The sequence below is a fragment of the Mustela lutreola genome, chromosome 3 (assembly GCF_030435805.1).
Source record: "Mustela lutreola isolate mMusLut2 chromosome 3, mMusLut2.pri, whole genome shotgun sequence".
NCBI classification, from domain to species: Eukaryota; Metazoa; Chordata; class Mammalia; order Carnivora; family Mustelidae; genus Mustela; species Mustela lutreola.
In genome coordinates this window covers 165,149,332-165,162,466 of record NC_081292.1, presented here as the reverse complement: position 1 = coordinate 165,162,466, position 13,135 = coordinate 165,149,332, and the positions used below count along the sequence as shown (strand labels likewise).

Genomic DNA, 13,135 nt, shown 5'->3' with positions numbered 1-13,135 from the left:
CCACAGGCTCCCTCCAAGTCGGGGAGCACAGTGTCCATTATAGGTGGTCCCTTACCTGTGTAGAGCAGGTACTCGGGGGTGGGTGCCCTGGTGGCCACGATTGCTTCCTCCCTCCCACCCTGGCCCAGGCCAGGGAATGTGCACAGGTGTGGCTGTAGCCAGGACAGGGTTTGGGTGGGAGCCGGCTGCATGCAGGAGCTCTGACCCAGGCTCAGCTCCATCCTCCTAGGCTCCCAGGCAGCAGGCTGGCCCAGGCAGTGGGGAGGCCACCAGCCTCGGGCTCCCCTGTGTGGCCCCAGGGGCAGGCTATGAACCCTGGCTGGGAACCCTGGAGTGGCTTTGCTTTTAAAGGCCTCCATCCTGAGCCATGGGTGCAGGCCTCTATCTGTTCTGTGCCGAGCCCCACAGATGTCAGGGGCGGGTCTGTCTGAGCCAAGACCCCTTCACAGGGGTCTTGGGAGGAAAAAAAGAATGTGATGCCCATTCTGAGCCCTTTCCAACCCCCAGACTGCTGCTGGTGCATGGCTGACAGCCTCTGTCCACAGCAGGAGTGGGCTGGGTCCAACAGTGCTCACAGACCACTCTGGAGGAACGTGGTGGCAACTGTTGCCAGCTTGCTGTCCCTTCTCTTTCCTCTGGTCATGGAGAGGACTACCCATGCGGTTGGTGGTGGACTGACCCCAGCCCCCAGGCACATGGTACCAAGCCTGGCCAGCCTGAGGACTCCAGCCTTTGACCCGAGCCCTTACTTGGTTTTGGCCACAGGACCCACACCCCAGCCAGATCAGTGCCTTGAGTGGGCCTTTCCTCTCTCCCAGGAGTGTGTGATGCAGCTCCCATGGGCTTACCAGATGGTGGAGGGTCACTCTGGACCCTCCCACATGAAGATGGGGAGAGGTGGCCCAACAGGGTCATTGGAATCCGTGGATCCAGCCAAGCCTAGGGCAACATGACCCCCAGGGATGGACTTTTCAGTTCCAATATCCAACAGAGGCCCTTTTTAGTCTCCCCGGGGGTTGAATGTGAGCTCAGTAATGGTTCCTGGGGAGCCCGTCCAGCCCAAGGACACTTGCCGTGTAGAGAGGCACAGGACTGGGGCAGTCCCTCTCCCACCAGCACCCATCTAATTTGCATGGTTCTGTAAGAGCAAATCAGAGTCCACCCAACTTTAAAAACAAAAAATCTTAACTTGCATACTCTTTGTGTAGAACTGCAAGGGGCAGGCATTTAGCCCTCTGGTCACTTGGGTGTGTGTGCACAGGGTGGGATTTCTGTCCACTCCCTGGGAGAAAGCCCCGGAGGGACCCTGAAAGTCTATAAGGTTTCTCTCTAGACACTTTTCCAGTGAGAAAGAGGTTAGCCTAGCACCCTTCCTGCCAGTGGTCTGCAAGTTCACCTCACGTTCCTCTTAGAAGAGAAGAGACCAGGGGCACCTGCGTGGCTTGGTCAGTTGAGCATCTGACTCTTGTTCTCAGCTCAGGTCATGCTCTCAGGGTTGTGAGATCAACCCCATGTCTGGCTCTGCACTAAGCATGGAGTCTACTTAAGATTCTCTCTCTCCCTTTGCCCCTCCACCCTGCTCCCTCTCTCCCTCTCTTAAAAAAAGAAAGAAAGAAAGAGAAAGAAAGGAGAAGCGAGACAGCAGTGGCTGGCTGAGCCTGGCCAGGAGGGAAGCAGCAGTGGGAGCCGGTTACCTCACCCGTGGGCCAAGAGAATTCACCATGCCCCAGCTTCATGTCCAGCCCGAAGTCCCCTCTGTACACACAGCCGTCCTGCCACTCCTGCACGCCTTGGACCAGCTGGATGTAGGTCTTCTTCAGGTCCTGCTTCCCGGAGGGACCCTCAGACTCCTCCTCCTCCTCCTCCTCCGGGGCCTCTGGGATGTCTCTAGGGAGGTGAAGAGCAGGGGAGGGACACAATGACACAGGCCTGATGAATGACGGTGCCGAGAACCCCAGGCCATCTCAGTTCTTCCTCCCAACCACCCCCCCAGGGCAGATGCTATTGCTACCCTCATTCTGCGGAAAGGGAAACTGAGGTACGGGGGGGTACAGTGATGACCCCAGGTCACACGGGAAGTGCACAACCCTGTGTCTGTTCCACATGCCTAAATGGCTGCCAGTTTCCTGGAGGCACACCCATCTCTGCTACCTGGAGGCTGACAGTCGCCCTGCTCCACCTGTTTTCAGGGCAAGCCTTGTGCCCTCCACCAGCCCAGAGTGCTCCCGGCAGGGGCTTCTCTCAGGAGCCGGCAGCTGGTGCACAGCGGGCAGGAGGTGGACGCTTGGCAGACTTGCATGGGCCCGTGAATGGCCTAACAAAGGAGAGGAGCAGCAAGCTGACCGGTAGGACAGACAGATGGATGGCAACAGGGATGGGGCCGAGAATGGGCACCAAGGTGAGGTTGCTTCTTTTTTGCTCTTGCTATCTAAAAGTACAAATCCTGACTTAAAAGAGGACCTACTCCTACCCACCATCACACACACATGGCCTCCCTCTCTGCCTCCCTCTCAAGTCGAAAGGGCTCTCTGGAGATGCTGCATCTTGGTGTCTCTGGTCTATGGACCTCTGCCACTGTCAGGTGGACAGTCTAGGATGGGCCTGGGCCAGTGTGACTACTGTCCTTCAGCCAAGGGGAAGTGTGGACATAAAGAAGCACATGAAGAGAGGGTGATATGTAGACACACGAAGAAGACAGCCACTTACAAGCCAAGGAGAGTGGCCTGGAGCACAGTCTCCCTCTCACTCTCAACAGAAACAACCCTGCCTGCACCTTGACCCTGGACTTGCAGCTTCCACACTGAAAGACAATAAGTCTCCTGTATTCAGGATGCCCAGCCTGTGGCAGCCTGTCGCAGCCCCAGCAAACTCCTACACCACTTCTCCTCCCACTTGGATACCCTAGTTGCTTAATTCAACAAATAGGAACCAAGGGAAATGTTCTTTTAAAAAACAAATGGAGATGATTTTAAGATCAATCAGGAACATCATTAACACAACCAGTCAGCTCCAAGGCCTGGAGCAGGGTCCCCAGAGACGGCCAGCTGGCAAGGTGAACAAGGGCTTGGCCACCCAGTTCTGCCACCAGACTGGTCCCTTCCCCTCTTGTGACTCAGCAATTTGCCTCCTCTGCAAAAGGGGGGCTCTTGTCAGTCCGCTCAGACTATTGCAAAGCCCCACAGACTGGGGGCCTTGGACCACACACATTTGTTTCTCAGTCTGGAAGGGGCCCTGAGGCTGGGGGTGCCTGCAGACTCCATTCCCAGTGAAGGCCAGCTTCCTAGCTCACAGATGGCACCTGCTCACTGTGTCCTGGTGAGGCCAAGAGGGAAAGCTTTAGCTTCTTCCTTTTCTTATGAGGGTAGTAATCGTACCATGGGGCCCCACGACCTCATCTAAATCTACTCCCTCCATCTCCAGGGCTGGGTGGGGGGCATGGAGGACAGCTGATCCATGGGAGGGTGTGCTGGGCTTCTGTTCACAAATGCAAGTCACCATGACATTGGGGATGAGGCCTTTAACATGGATTCTGGCGCCGGGAAGAGCCAGGGAGACACAGTCTGTACCGGGGACAAATACAATAGGATTACAGGGTGGGTTTCACAGAAGGCCAAGATAAGGCTCTGAGGGTGGTGTCTGGCCCAAAGTAGACCTTCTCACAGTTACCGTACTGTGAAGAAGCTGTGCCAACTTGGGAAGGCCACAGTATAAAGCCGAGGAAGGCCATGAGGAAGTGACACAGAAAGGCAGAGTGGGAGAGCTAGGAGGAGTATGCGGACATCAGGCAGGGGGCTCCTTATCAACTGTTGTAATTTTCCTCAGGGGTTGCTGATACAACGTTAAGGTTTTCCTATCTCTCCAGAGAGGAGTTTTGAGGAGCAAAATAACTTTTAGTGGTTTTTAACACCTTCCCCAATGCTGGATCCCAGCTAAGTGGCCCCCAGGGTCAGGCAGAAACCACCCTGTGGGAGCCCCCACCCCACCCCTCACCTTTTGGTAAAGAGCATCTCCATTGTCCTGGACCTCTCCAGGGTTCCCTGGTCCTTGGTGGCAGCAGGCATGATGCCCCTCCCCACCAGCTGATTTTCATAGATGTTAACATCTGGGATTTCGAAATAGAAGGCTGAGGAATAACTATTCTCCATGCCTCTCGTCTTCGAACCTGGAAGCAAAGCCACGGACCCACATTTGCCCTCAGGGCTCCTGGCGACGTCCAGGGACTGGCCCACAGCCCCCATCCACCTCAGAGAAACAAAGCCCCCTCCCCCTAACCTAGATGCCCCATCCTATTGGAAACTCCGGGAGAAACCTTCGCCAGCGCCCCTAGGGGCTCCTGGTCCCTCCCGGGCGGCGGGAACCACATTAAGGACGGTTGGAGCTACCCTCCCACGACCTCTTAGGGTCCTGTGTTGGGCTCAGTATTATGCCTGCTAATGGCCCCAGAGGGGCCACAAACAGCGGGCGCCCCCTCCCCCACAGGCCTCTGGAGCCAGCCCGCGAGGATGGGCCGACAAGTGCAGGGACGCGGCCCTCGCCGGACCTCACACTCACAGCCTCTCAAGCCTGCCGGGTCCCAAATAGCCTGCCGGCCCCGGGCCGGGAGTCAGAGGGCCAGTCCCAGGGGACGTCGGGTGCCAGGCACGGGCCTCCGCCGCCGCCCCCCCCACGAGCTCCGGGACACGGAGCTCCCCGCGCTCCCGCCGGGATCCCGACCGCACCCCTGCCGCGGGGCCGTACCGAGGCTCGGAGAGCTGGCACCCAGCGTTCCGGTACGCCCAGAACCGCCAGCTCAGAGCAGCCCCGCGCTACGCCCCGCAGCCCAGAGCGTCGGGTTTCCCTGGAGACCGCTTCTCGGCCTCCGCCAATCCCCGCGCCCGGCCCGCCCAGGCCCCGCCCAGGGGCGTCCCTCTGTGACCTCACAGGGCCCCGAGCGCCCTCCCCCGCCGAGCCCCCCCCCCAAGCTCCCGCGCGTGCTGGGCTTCCTTCTGAGCCCGGCCAGAGGCGCGGCGAACCTGCCGGCCAAGTCTCCACCGCGAACCCCAACATCCACTTCCAGCAGAGCACGGGGAGCAAGCTGTGGGACAGGACCTCCCCGGGGCTTAGCGCTAAAAGCTCCAACGCCTCCGGGAACGGAGCACGGGGACTGTGCGTGTGGGACACCGGAGGAAACCGAGGCACAAGGAGATTCGCTCGCCCAGCGCCGCGTGCCCGTACGCCGCAGAGCCAAGTTCTGATGGAGCTCTGCCGGACTCCAAAGCCGATTTTCGTCGGTTCCGTGCAAGTCTGTAGCAGACACGGAGCGGGAGCTGTCCGCTGCTGCGACAGGGCGACCGAGGGGCTCCAGGTCACGGAGACAAGGATTCGCTGTGTGGACCGAAGCGTCACTGGGGAAGACTGCGGAGGGACGAGTCCTGGATAGGGTCTCAGAGGCGGCGCGGGAGCTCTCCAGAGAGAGGGTAGTGCAGGGAATTGGGTTAGGAAGCGGAGGCGCAGCAGGGGGAAACAGCTCAAGGGCTTTCTGTCACTGAAGCCACTGGAGGCTTTGAGAGGGGTGGGGCTCTCTTCAGGCGCGGGGCCTGGAATCCTCGCCCCAGGCTGCAAGGGGAAAGGGATACTCAAAGCCCATGCCCAGTCCTTTCCCAGTGGCTAGATTCTGTCTAGGGTTCTGGGGTGCTTCCTCCAGCCCTCTACCTCCCAATTCACCTCTTCTTTCATACCCACCTTGGTTCCTGGATCCCCTCTCTATCTCTTATCTTTCCCCCTGAGGTCCCATCTCCCTACCACACTCCCTCCAAATGCGGGTTTGGGAATTTAAACACAAAGACTGTCTTTAAAATTCCTTTGTGGGGGGTGCCTAGATGGCTCAGTGGGTTAGGTGACTTTGATTCTTGATTTCTGCTCAGGTCAGGATCTCAGGATGGTAGAATAGAGAGTCCCCCACATGGGGCTCTGTTCAGCCCAGAGCCTGCTTCTTCCTCTACTCCTCTCCCCAATCCTGCTCTTTCTCTCTAAAATAAATAAAATCTTTAAAAATAAAATTCCCTTGGACGCCTGGGTGGCTCAGTGGGTTAAGCCGCTGCCTTCGGCTCAGGTCATGATCTCAGGGTCCTGGGATCGAGTCCCGCATCGGACTCTCTGCTCAGCAGGGAGCCTGCTTCCTCCTCTCTCTCTCTGCCTGCCTCTCTGCCTACTTGTGATCTCCCTCTGTCAAATAAATAAATAAAATCTTTAAAAAAATTTTTTTAAATAAAATTCCCTTGCTATGAAAAGAGAAAGAGGGACACCTGTGCGGCGCAGTCTGTTAAGCGGTCCTGGAATCAAGCCCCACTTCAGGCTCCCTGCTCAGTGGGAAGCCTGTTTCTCCCTCTCCCACTCCCCCAGCTTGTTTTCCCTCTCTCGCTGTCTCTGTCAAATAAACAAAATCTAAGCAAGAAAGAGAGATGGTAAAGTCCTACAAACTTGGTAAACCATACCACCTGTTGCAAGTTGAATGGCATCCCCCCAAACATTAAGCTTAAATCCTAAACCCTGGTACCTGTGAATGACCATATATGGAAACAGTATTTGAAAATAATCCAGGAGGTCATACTGGATTAGGATGTGTCTTGAAGTAAATGACTAAGTGTCCTGATAAGAAGAGGGAGATTTGGAAAACCCAAACAAAAAGGGAAAAATAAACTTCTGTTGTTTTAAGCTACTGAGTTTGTGATGCTTTGTTACAAATGAATACGAAAAAAGTTTACTATTAGAATAAAACAAAGTGCAGTATCATTGTATACAGGGTTGCAAGACAGCTATTTTCACTGAAACCAATCCAGGAAAGACATCCCTGAATGACACCGGCCATCAGAAAAACCTGAATAAGTCTTCTTACTCATGTCAACATTAAATGATGTGGGTTTTTTTAAAATATATATTTTTAAAAGATTTTATTTATTTATTTGACAGATCACAAGTAGGCAGAGAGGCAGGCAGAGAGAGAGGAGGAAGCAGGCTCCCCATCCAGCGGGGAGCCCGATGTAGGGCTCGATCCCAGCACCTTCAGATCACAACCTGAGCCGAAGGCACAGGCCTTAACCCACTGAGCCAGCCAGGCGCCCCTAAATGATGTGTTTTGTTTTGTTTTCTTTTCTTTTAATTTGAGAGACCACGCACAAGCAGCAGGGGGCGATGGTGTCTGGCAGAGGGAGAGGGAGGAGACTCCTGGTAGAACAGGAAACCAATTCGGTGCTCTACTCCAGGAAGATCCTGACCTGAGCTGAAGGCAGACGACAAACCACTGAGCCACCCAGGAGCCCCTAAATGATGTTAGTTTTTAAAAGAGTGATGAACCAAAAATTAAGAAAAATAAAAACCCTAGTATTTGAAGAAATGATGAAAATTTAACAGCAAACAGTTTCATTTCATATGAACCGTGTTTTATAGTAAAAGGGAAAATAAAAGGCAGAAATTACAAAGGGCAATTAGGAAGCAGAGAAAAGGGAACAAACAAAGCTGTACTAAAAGGCACCTCGGCCGGCATTACAATTATTAGTTCCTAAGAGGAAGCGAAGCCAGGCAGCCTACCAACCAAACGATACTGAAGATACCAGACAGAACCCCCTGTGCTCCGCACGGTAGATGGAGGAGAAGCCCACCTCCCCGAGCCCGGCCGGGGCCCTGCTGCCCGCCCCCTCCACGGCCGGACCGCTCCGGGACAGGTGCCCACGTCTGTGAGCCACCCCCTACCCCCAACGACCAACGCCCAACCACGGGAGCAGGGTCAGGCACTGCAGCTCTAGAAGCCCAGCCCCGCAGGTCCGCCCAGGTCGCGGCCTGCCCAGCCCAGCAAGCCGGAGAGAACGCCGCGCTCCCGCGCGGGACTACAGCTCCCGGGCCTCCGCGTCCCCCAGGAACCGTCCATTCATCCCCACGTTCCGGCCCCGCCCGCCACGCTGCAGCCAATCCCACTCGCCCACCCGCCCACGAGCCCAGCCAATGGCCACCACCCCCACCCGCATCCAATCAGAAGACGAGCCCGCCCTGCCCGGCCAATGCGGAGGCGGCCAGGGCCCTGCGGATGGAACCCTCAGAGACCTTTAGGACCCCGGGGGTGCCCCACGGGCCGCCCGAACGCCTAAACTCGTGCCGCGACCCGGGCGCGGGTCATGGACCCGGGACCAGCCGACCGCCGCGAGGTCCCCGAGGTGGCCTCGCCCGCGCCGCCGCCGTTCGTGCGCGTCGCCCCCTCGCTGTTCCTCGGGACTGCACGCGCCGCGGCCGCGCCGGAGCTGCTGGCACGCGCGGGAGTCACCCTGTGCGTCAATGTTTCGCGCCAGCAGCCCGGCCCGTGCGCGCCCGGCGTGGCCGAGCTGCGCGTGCCCGTGTTCGACGATCCGGCCGAGGACCTGCTGGCTCACCTGGAGCCCACCTGCGCCGCCATGGAGGCCGCGGTGCGCGCCGGCGGCGCCTGCCTGGTCTACTGCAAGAACGGCCGCAGCCGCTCGGCCGCAGTCTGCACCGCTTACCTCATGCGGCACCGCGGCCTCAGCCTGGCGGGGGCCTTCCAGGTGGGGCGGGCGGTCCAGGTGGGACGGGCCTTCCAGGTGGGGCTGGCCTCCCAGGTGGGGCCGGCCGTCCAGGTGGAACCGGCCTCCCATATGGGGCTGGCCTCCCAGGTTGGGGGAGGGGGGGTGGTAGGGGCGCAGACGACCTTGGGGCGCTGCGTTCAACCTCTGCCTCTCGTACCCAGACGGTGAAGAGCGCCCGCCCAGTGGCCGAGCCCAATCCGGGTTTCTGGACTCAGCTGCAGAAGTACGAGGAGGCTCTGCAGTCCTTGCCCCGCCTGTCTATGGAGCCCGCGGGACCGTGCTCTGGAACGGGAGATGAGCTCCAGAATGAGCCCTAGCCCTTCAGTCCCTGGAGAGGAGCCAGCCCCGAGTGCGGGGCGCATGGAATTGGAGGTAGTTGAAGCGCCGACCAGAGGGGGTCTTTGTCCTCCTTCCTGTGGCACAGAATTTTCATTTTCTGCTTCTTCCTGAAATGCCGCTCAAGCCCGTTTGACAGTACTGTGGGATTGTGTCCTCTGAAGAGGGGACTGGAAACGTCCCTTCCTCAGTCAGCAGTTTTACCAGACAGGGCTTCGGTCAAGAAAATCAAAACCATGTGAGGAATTTTAGGCAGAAAGGTATTTAATACACAGAGCAAGGCCAGGGAGCCAAGGTCAGAAGGTAGGAAAGTACAGGAGTCAGGGAGACCCCTTTCCTCTCCCCAGTCCTGGTTGCCTGTCACTCTGATGTGGAGGAGGACACCAGCTCTGCTGGCAAAGCCTGTGCTTGCCACCTGTTGGAGCCATAGGGCTTGCCCCAAATCTCACCTGGTCCCATCAGAATCCAGCATGGGACCCAGGCCTGGAAATGCTGCAACAGAGGCCAGGATGTGAGGCTGCATGGCGACAACCCAGCACCTGTGCCTGCCTCCAGCTGTACTGACCTCACAGCTTCCATAACAGCACCAAGCCCTGGCCTCATGTCACAGTTGCACTCACCACCTGTGCATCTGAGCCTGTGGCTTCAGACACATCTCACCTGCATCCTGGGATCTACAGGCTGTCCTAGAGAAGTAATCACCATCGACACCCTTAATTAAATAAGATGGGGGGGGGGGACGGAAACCGGGTTACAATATGAATTACAGATAATACAGCCCCTGGTTAATATATGCCTCCCTATACACATCAAGGTAATTAATAAAATATCGTAATTAGTGTTTATTGTTTCCCATCCCCACTACTCATGTTCTTCTCAGCCTGCACCTCACTGGTCCTGGTCTTTCCTGGTGAGGTGACTTGAGGCTCCATTCCAAAGGGCCCTGGGTGGCCCTGCCTGGGGCTGTGGCTTCCCTCATGTCGTCCTCAGCCAGGAGGACGGGAGGCATCAGGAGAACATCCCAAGCTCCGCACACTCCTCCTGGCCCCAGCCCTCTTGCTCCTTCAAATCAGGACCAGTCACTGCACCCAGTCCAGCAGCCCCTGATGTGCATGTTGCCTCCGTGGCCTGAAGAGCCTGGAATGGTCAGGTGGTGTCTCAGCCTGCCATCTTGGGGGACATCTGTGTCACTGGGGAGAAGCATTGTAGCTGGGAACAAAACCTCAGACCCAGCAGAGCCCGGAGTCATGGGGATGGGAGGCTCACAGCTCGTAAGACACTGGGATGGCTGTGAAAGGGGCCCCTTCTCCCCGCCATTAGACCTGCACCTGGGTCCTGACTGGCAGGAATGACACCCTCTGACGGTCCCTGGCTGCAAGCATATACCACACATTGTAGGCCAACATCCAGCCCCTGGCAGTGTCACCAGTCACCAGCTCCCGCCCCCGAATGCTACTCCTGTCATGACCCCTTTGCAACTCACCTCAGCCCAGCCACCTTCTACCACCTTCTACAGGACTTGCCAGCTGCCTCTCTCCAGGCCCCTCAGTGCTCACATCACGCTGCCGCCAACCCCTTCCATAAGGAAGCTGCCATCACTGTCTCCACTCGGCAGGCAAGGCTACAGTGGCTTAGAGGTGAGCCGAGCAGTTTCCCGGGACCTGAGTCCAAGTTTTTAACCCAGCACGTTCACAGCATCTTTGCTGGGACACCCTCCCACTGCTGGCTGGCTGATGTGGCTCTGGGTAACGAAGGTGCTAGGGCAACAGTGCTGGGCCGGGTTGAAAGACATCTGTGGGCTGCATCAGTGTTTTACCCACTGTTTCTGTTTGAGACGCTCTCACCAGAGGCCCCATTCTCCCAAGGACCTCTGCCTGCCTCCACGTCCACCTCCCAGCAGGTAAGGCCAGGGACCTGTCCCCTCCCAGGCACAGTGCCCCTGGAGGGGGGTGCCACTCCATGAGCATTAGGGGAAGGCTGGGCATAGGCAGTGTCTACTGCTTCAGCCCACCCAAGCCAGCCAGGATTTGATCACCAGCAGACAGTTTCCATGGGAGAAGCCCCAGCGTCTGATAGCCCTGATTCCACCTTCGTCTCCCTGGGTCAGGTCGGGGTGGGGAGAGGGGAGAAGTGCATTGCAGCTGCTCCCAACCTCCCTCCCTTAGACAGTGGCTTTCCAGAAGGCTGGAGTGCAATGCTGCCTCCTGCTGCAGAGGAACAGACTGGCTACAGGGAAGGGGCTGTGTTGAAGACACTGTCCCCTGCAGGACGGAGACAGGGTGGAGACTGAGGACAACCACACCCCTCCACCTGTGGGCCTCACAGTTCACAAGGTGCCTCAGTGGGCTGACTTTGGTCCCACAAAACAGCTTTGTTTGCTCTAAAACTGGCTTGTTTTGGTTCCTTTCATAAATGGGTAGCAGGCACCCCCCCCCCCAGGAGAAGGGGGGCGTAACAGCTGTGGACCAGCTAGGCTGCCCCACTCCACCCGTCCTGTGTGCAGAGTTGACCTTAGGGAGATAGGCAGGGCCCTCCAGCAGAGAAGGGATGAGAGGTAACCCCTGCTTCTCCAAGTTCAGGGAACTGGGAAGACAGGAAGCCCCTAATGGCTTCTGAGGGCACCGGTTGTTGGTCAACCTGACTGAGAGGACGAGGGCAGGCTCATCTGGGTACCTACCTGTGGTCCTGATGTAGTCCTGATGCTCCTCCAGCCCCAGCCAACTGGCCTGGGGAAGGGGCTCAGAGAAGCTCCTAAATCTGGGAGTACAATCTAAAACACTCTGCCCAGCACCTCAGGACCATGCCATGTGGGCAGGCGCTGGCCATGTGAACTTAGGACCAATCAGACCCCTGCTCTCTCCTCTTTTGAGTCTTAGACATAGAATTGATTTCCTCTTCCAGGTGACTACAGGAGCCCTGGGGATCCTGGGGGGTCTGGGGTTGTGTTACCCCAGCTAAGAGTATGCATGGGAAAATTAAAGCAATGCTTCAGTGCAAGTACTCCACACCGGTGGACATGGTCCTGCATCCCACCAACCATGGCTCCCACCGCTCCCCTGCTCCCAGGGAGGAAGGCAGGCGCCACTGCATGGGTTATAGGCAGAGACAGAGTCCAGAAGGATTAAATGCTACTCTGGGATGAGCAGAGGAGAGCGGTGTGTGAGGCTCCTGGATGCCCTTCCAGGGCCCAGAGCCCCTTTTCCCCGAAAATCTGAATTCTTTCATCATGGTAACAGCACCATCTTGGTGGCCCCTCTCGTTCCATGGCTTCTGGTGGAGGCCTCCCTAGTGTGTAGCCCTCTCCTTTGGGCCCTGGTCTCTGGACAGGACCCTGCAACATGGAGTGGGGAGCAGGGTGGATCCCGCTAAGGCCCCAGCACTCACCTGCTCCACAGGGGGAGGCCTCCAGGGCCCTGCAGCATTTTCTGTGAAGATGGACTATCCACTGGGACCAACACAGTTGCCACTGGCCAGTACCCTACACACGCATAGAGACCTTGAAATACAGCTATGCCAGGGAGGAACTAAAATAATTGTATTTCATTTCAATCTAAACAGCCACACGTGGCTAGAACCACCTTATCAGACAGCACAGCCCTAAGGCCCCCAAGCTCCAGCATGGGCCACAACACAGACCACTGGTCTCATGGGGGGGGGGGGGGTGCTTGTATGCACCTCCTGGCTTTGAAGAAGCAGAGACTGCACTAGGCAGCCCTTGCCCCCAGGAACCCACCCACAGCAACCCTGAGGAGTCCCGGCAGAAGAGCACAGGGCTTGGGAGGCCGCTTGGGCAGCTGGTGTCCCCAGGCCCCCGTGCGCCCTGGTCCTCCAGAACACAACACACCGGAACCCGCGCCCAGGACCCCCGGTCTGCTGGCCCACCCCTCGCACTTTGCCCCTGGTGCCCCGCACACAGCTCCCCCGGCTCCCAGCCCAGCGAACCCCCCAACATGGCCCGCGCACCCGCACATGCCATCCCCCGCTCCCAGGTTTCCCACGCACGGCGCCTCCCGCTCCCCACTCCCCCGCCTGCCCCCAAGCAGAGCGCCCCTGACTTCGGGTCCCCCGAGCACGACTCCCCCGCCCGCCCCCGCCCGCCCCCGCCCGCCCCCGCCCCGCTCCCGTGCGCTCGGCGTCCCCGGCTCCCCCGGCCCGGCCCGGCGCACAGCGCCCCCGGCGGCGGGCGAGCGGAGCCCGAGCGGGGCGGCGCACGGCACGGGGCCGGGCCG

General features: G+C 58.2%; 2 protein-coding genes across 10 annotated transcripts in view; one reads left to right on the top strand and one right to left on the bottom strand.

Annotated features, from left to right (window-relative positions):
• ANKMY1 (ankyrin repeat and MYND domain containing 1) overlaps positions 1–4,850 on the bottom strand; it is a 43,364-nt gene extending 38,514 nt beyond the window's left edge. For 3 of the 8 annotated variants that reach the window (XM_059167510.1, XM_059167512.1, XM_059167516.1), the window contains exons 1-3: positions 4,552–4,847; positions 3,991–4,162; positions 1,695–1,887 (exon numbers count right to left, since the gene is read on the bottom strand). In XM_059167510.1, the coding sequence (XP_059023493.1) occupies positions 1,695–1,887; positions 3,991–4,145 (348 nt within the window). In that variant the 5' untranslated portion in view covers positions 4,146–4,162; positions 4,552–4,847. Of the gene's footprint in view, positions 1–1,694; positions 1,888–3,990; positions 4,163–4,551 lie in introns of those variants that run through there. The other 5 variants (XM_059167514.1, XM_059167513.1, XM_059167511.1 and 2 more) reach the window with 4 other exon arrangements.
• A 3,205-nt stretch (positions 4,851–8,055) lies between these two features.
• On the top strand, positions 8,056–9,761 carry DUSP28 (dual specificity phosphatase 28). 2 transcript variants are annotated; one of them, XM_059167520.1, is made up of 2 exons: positions 8,056–8,567; positions 8,732–9,761. In XM_059167520.1, the coding sequence occupies exons 1-2, from the start codon at positions 8,148–8,150 to the stop codon at positions 8,885–8,887; spliced, it is 576 nt and encodes a 191-aa protein (XP_059023503.1). In that variant the 5' UTR covers positions 8,056–8,147; the 3' UTR covers positions 8,888–9,761. The 2 variants fall into 2 exon arrangements, with proteins under 2 accessions (XP_059023503.1, XP_059023504.1); XM_059167521.1 differs by having other exon boundaries at positions 8,062–8,549.
• The last annotated feature ends 3,374 nt before the right edge of the window (positions 9,762–13,135 follow it).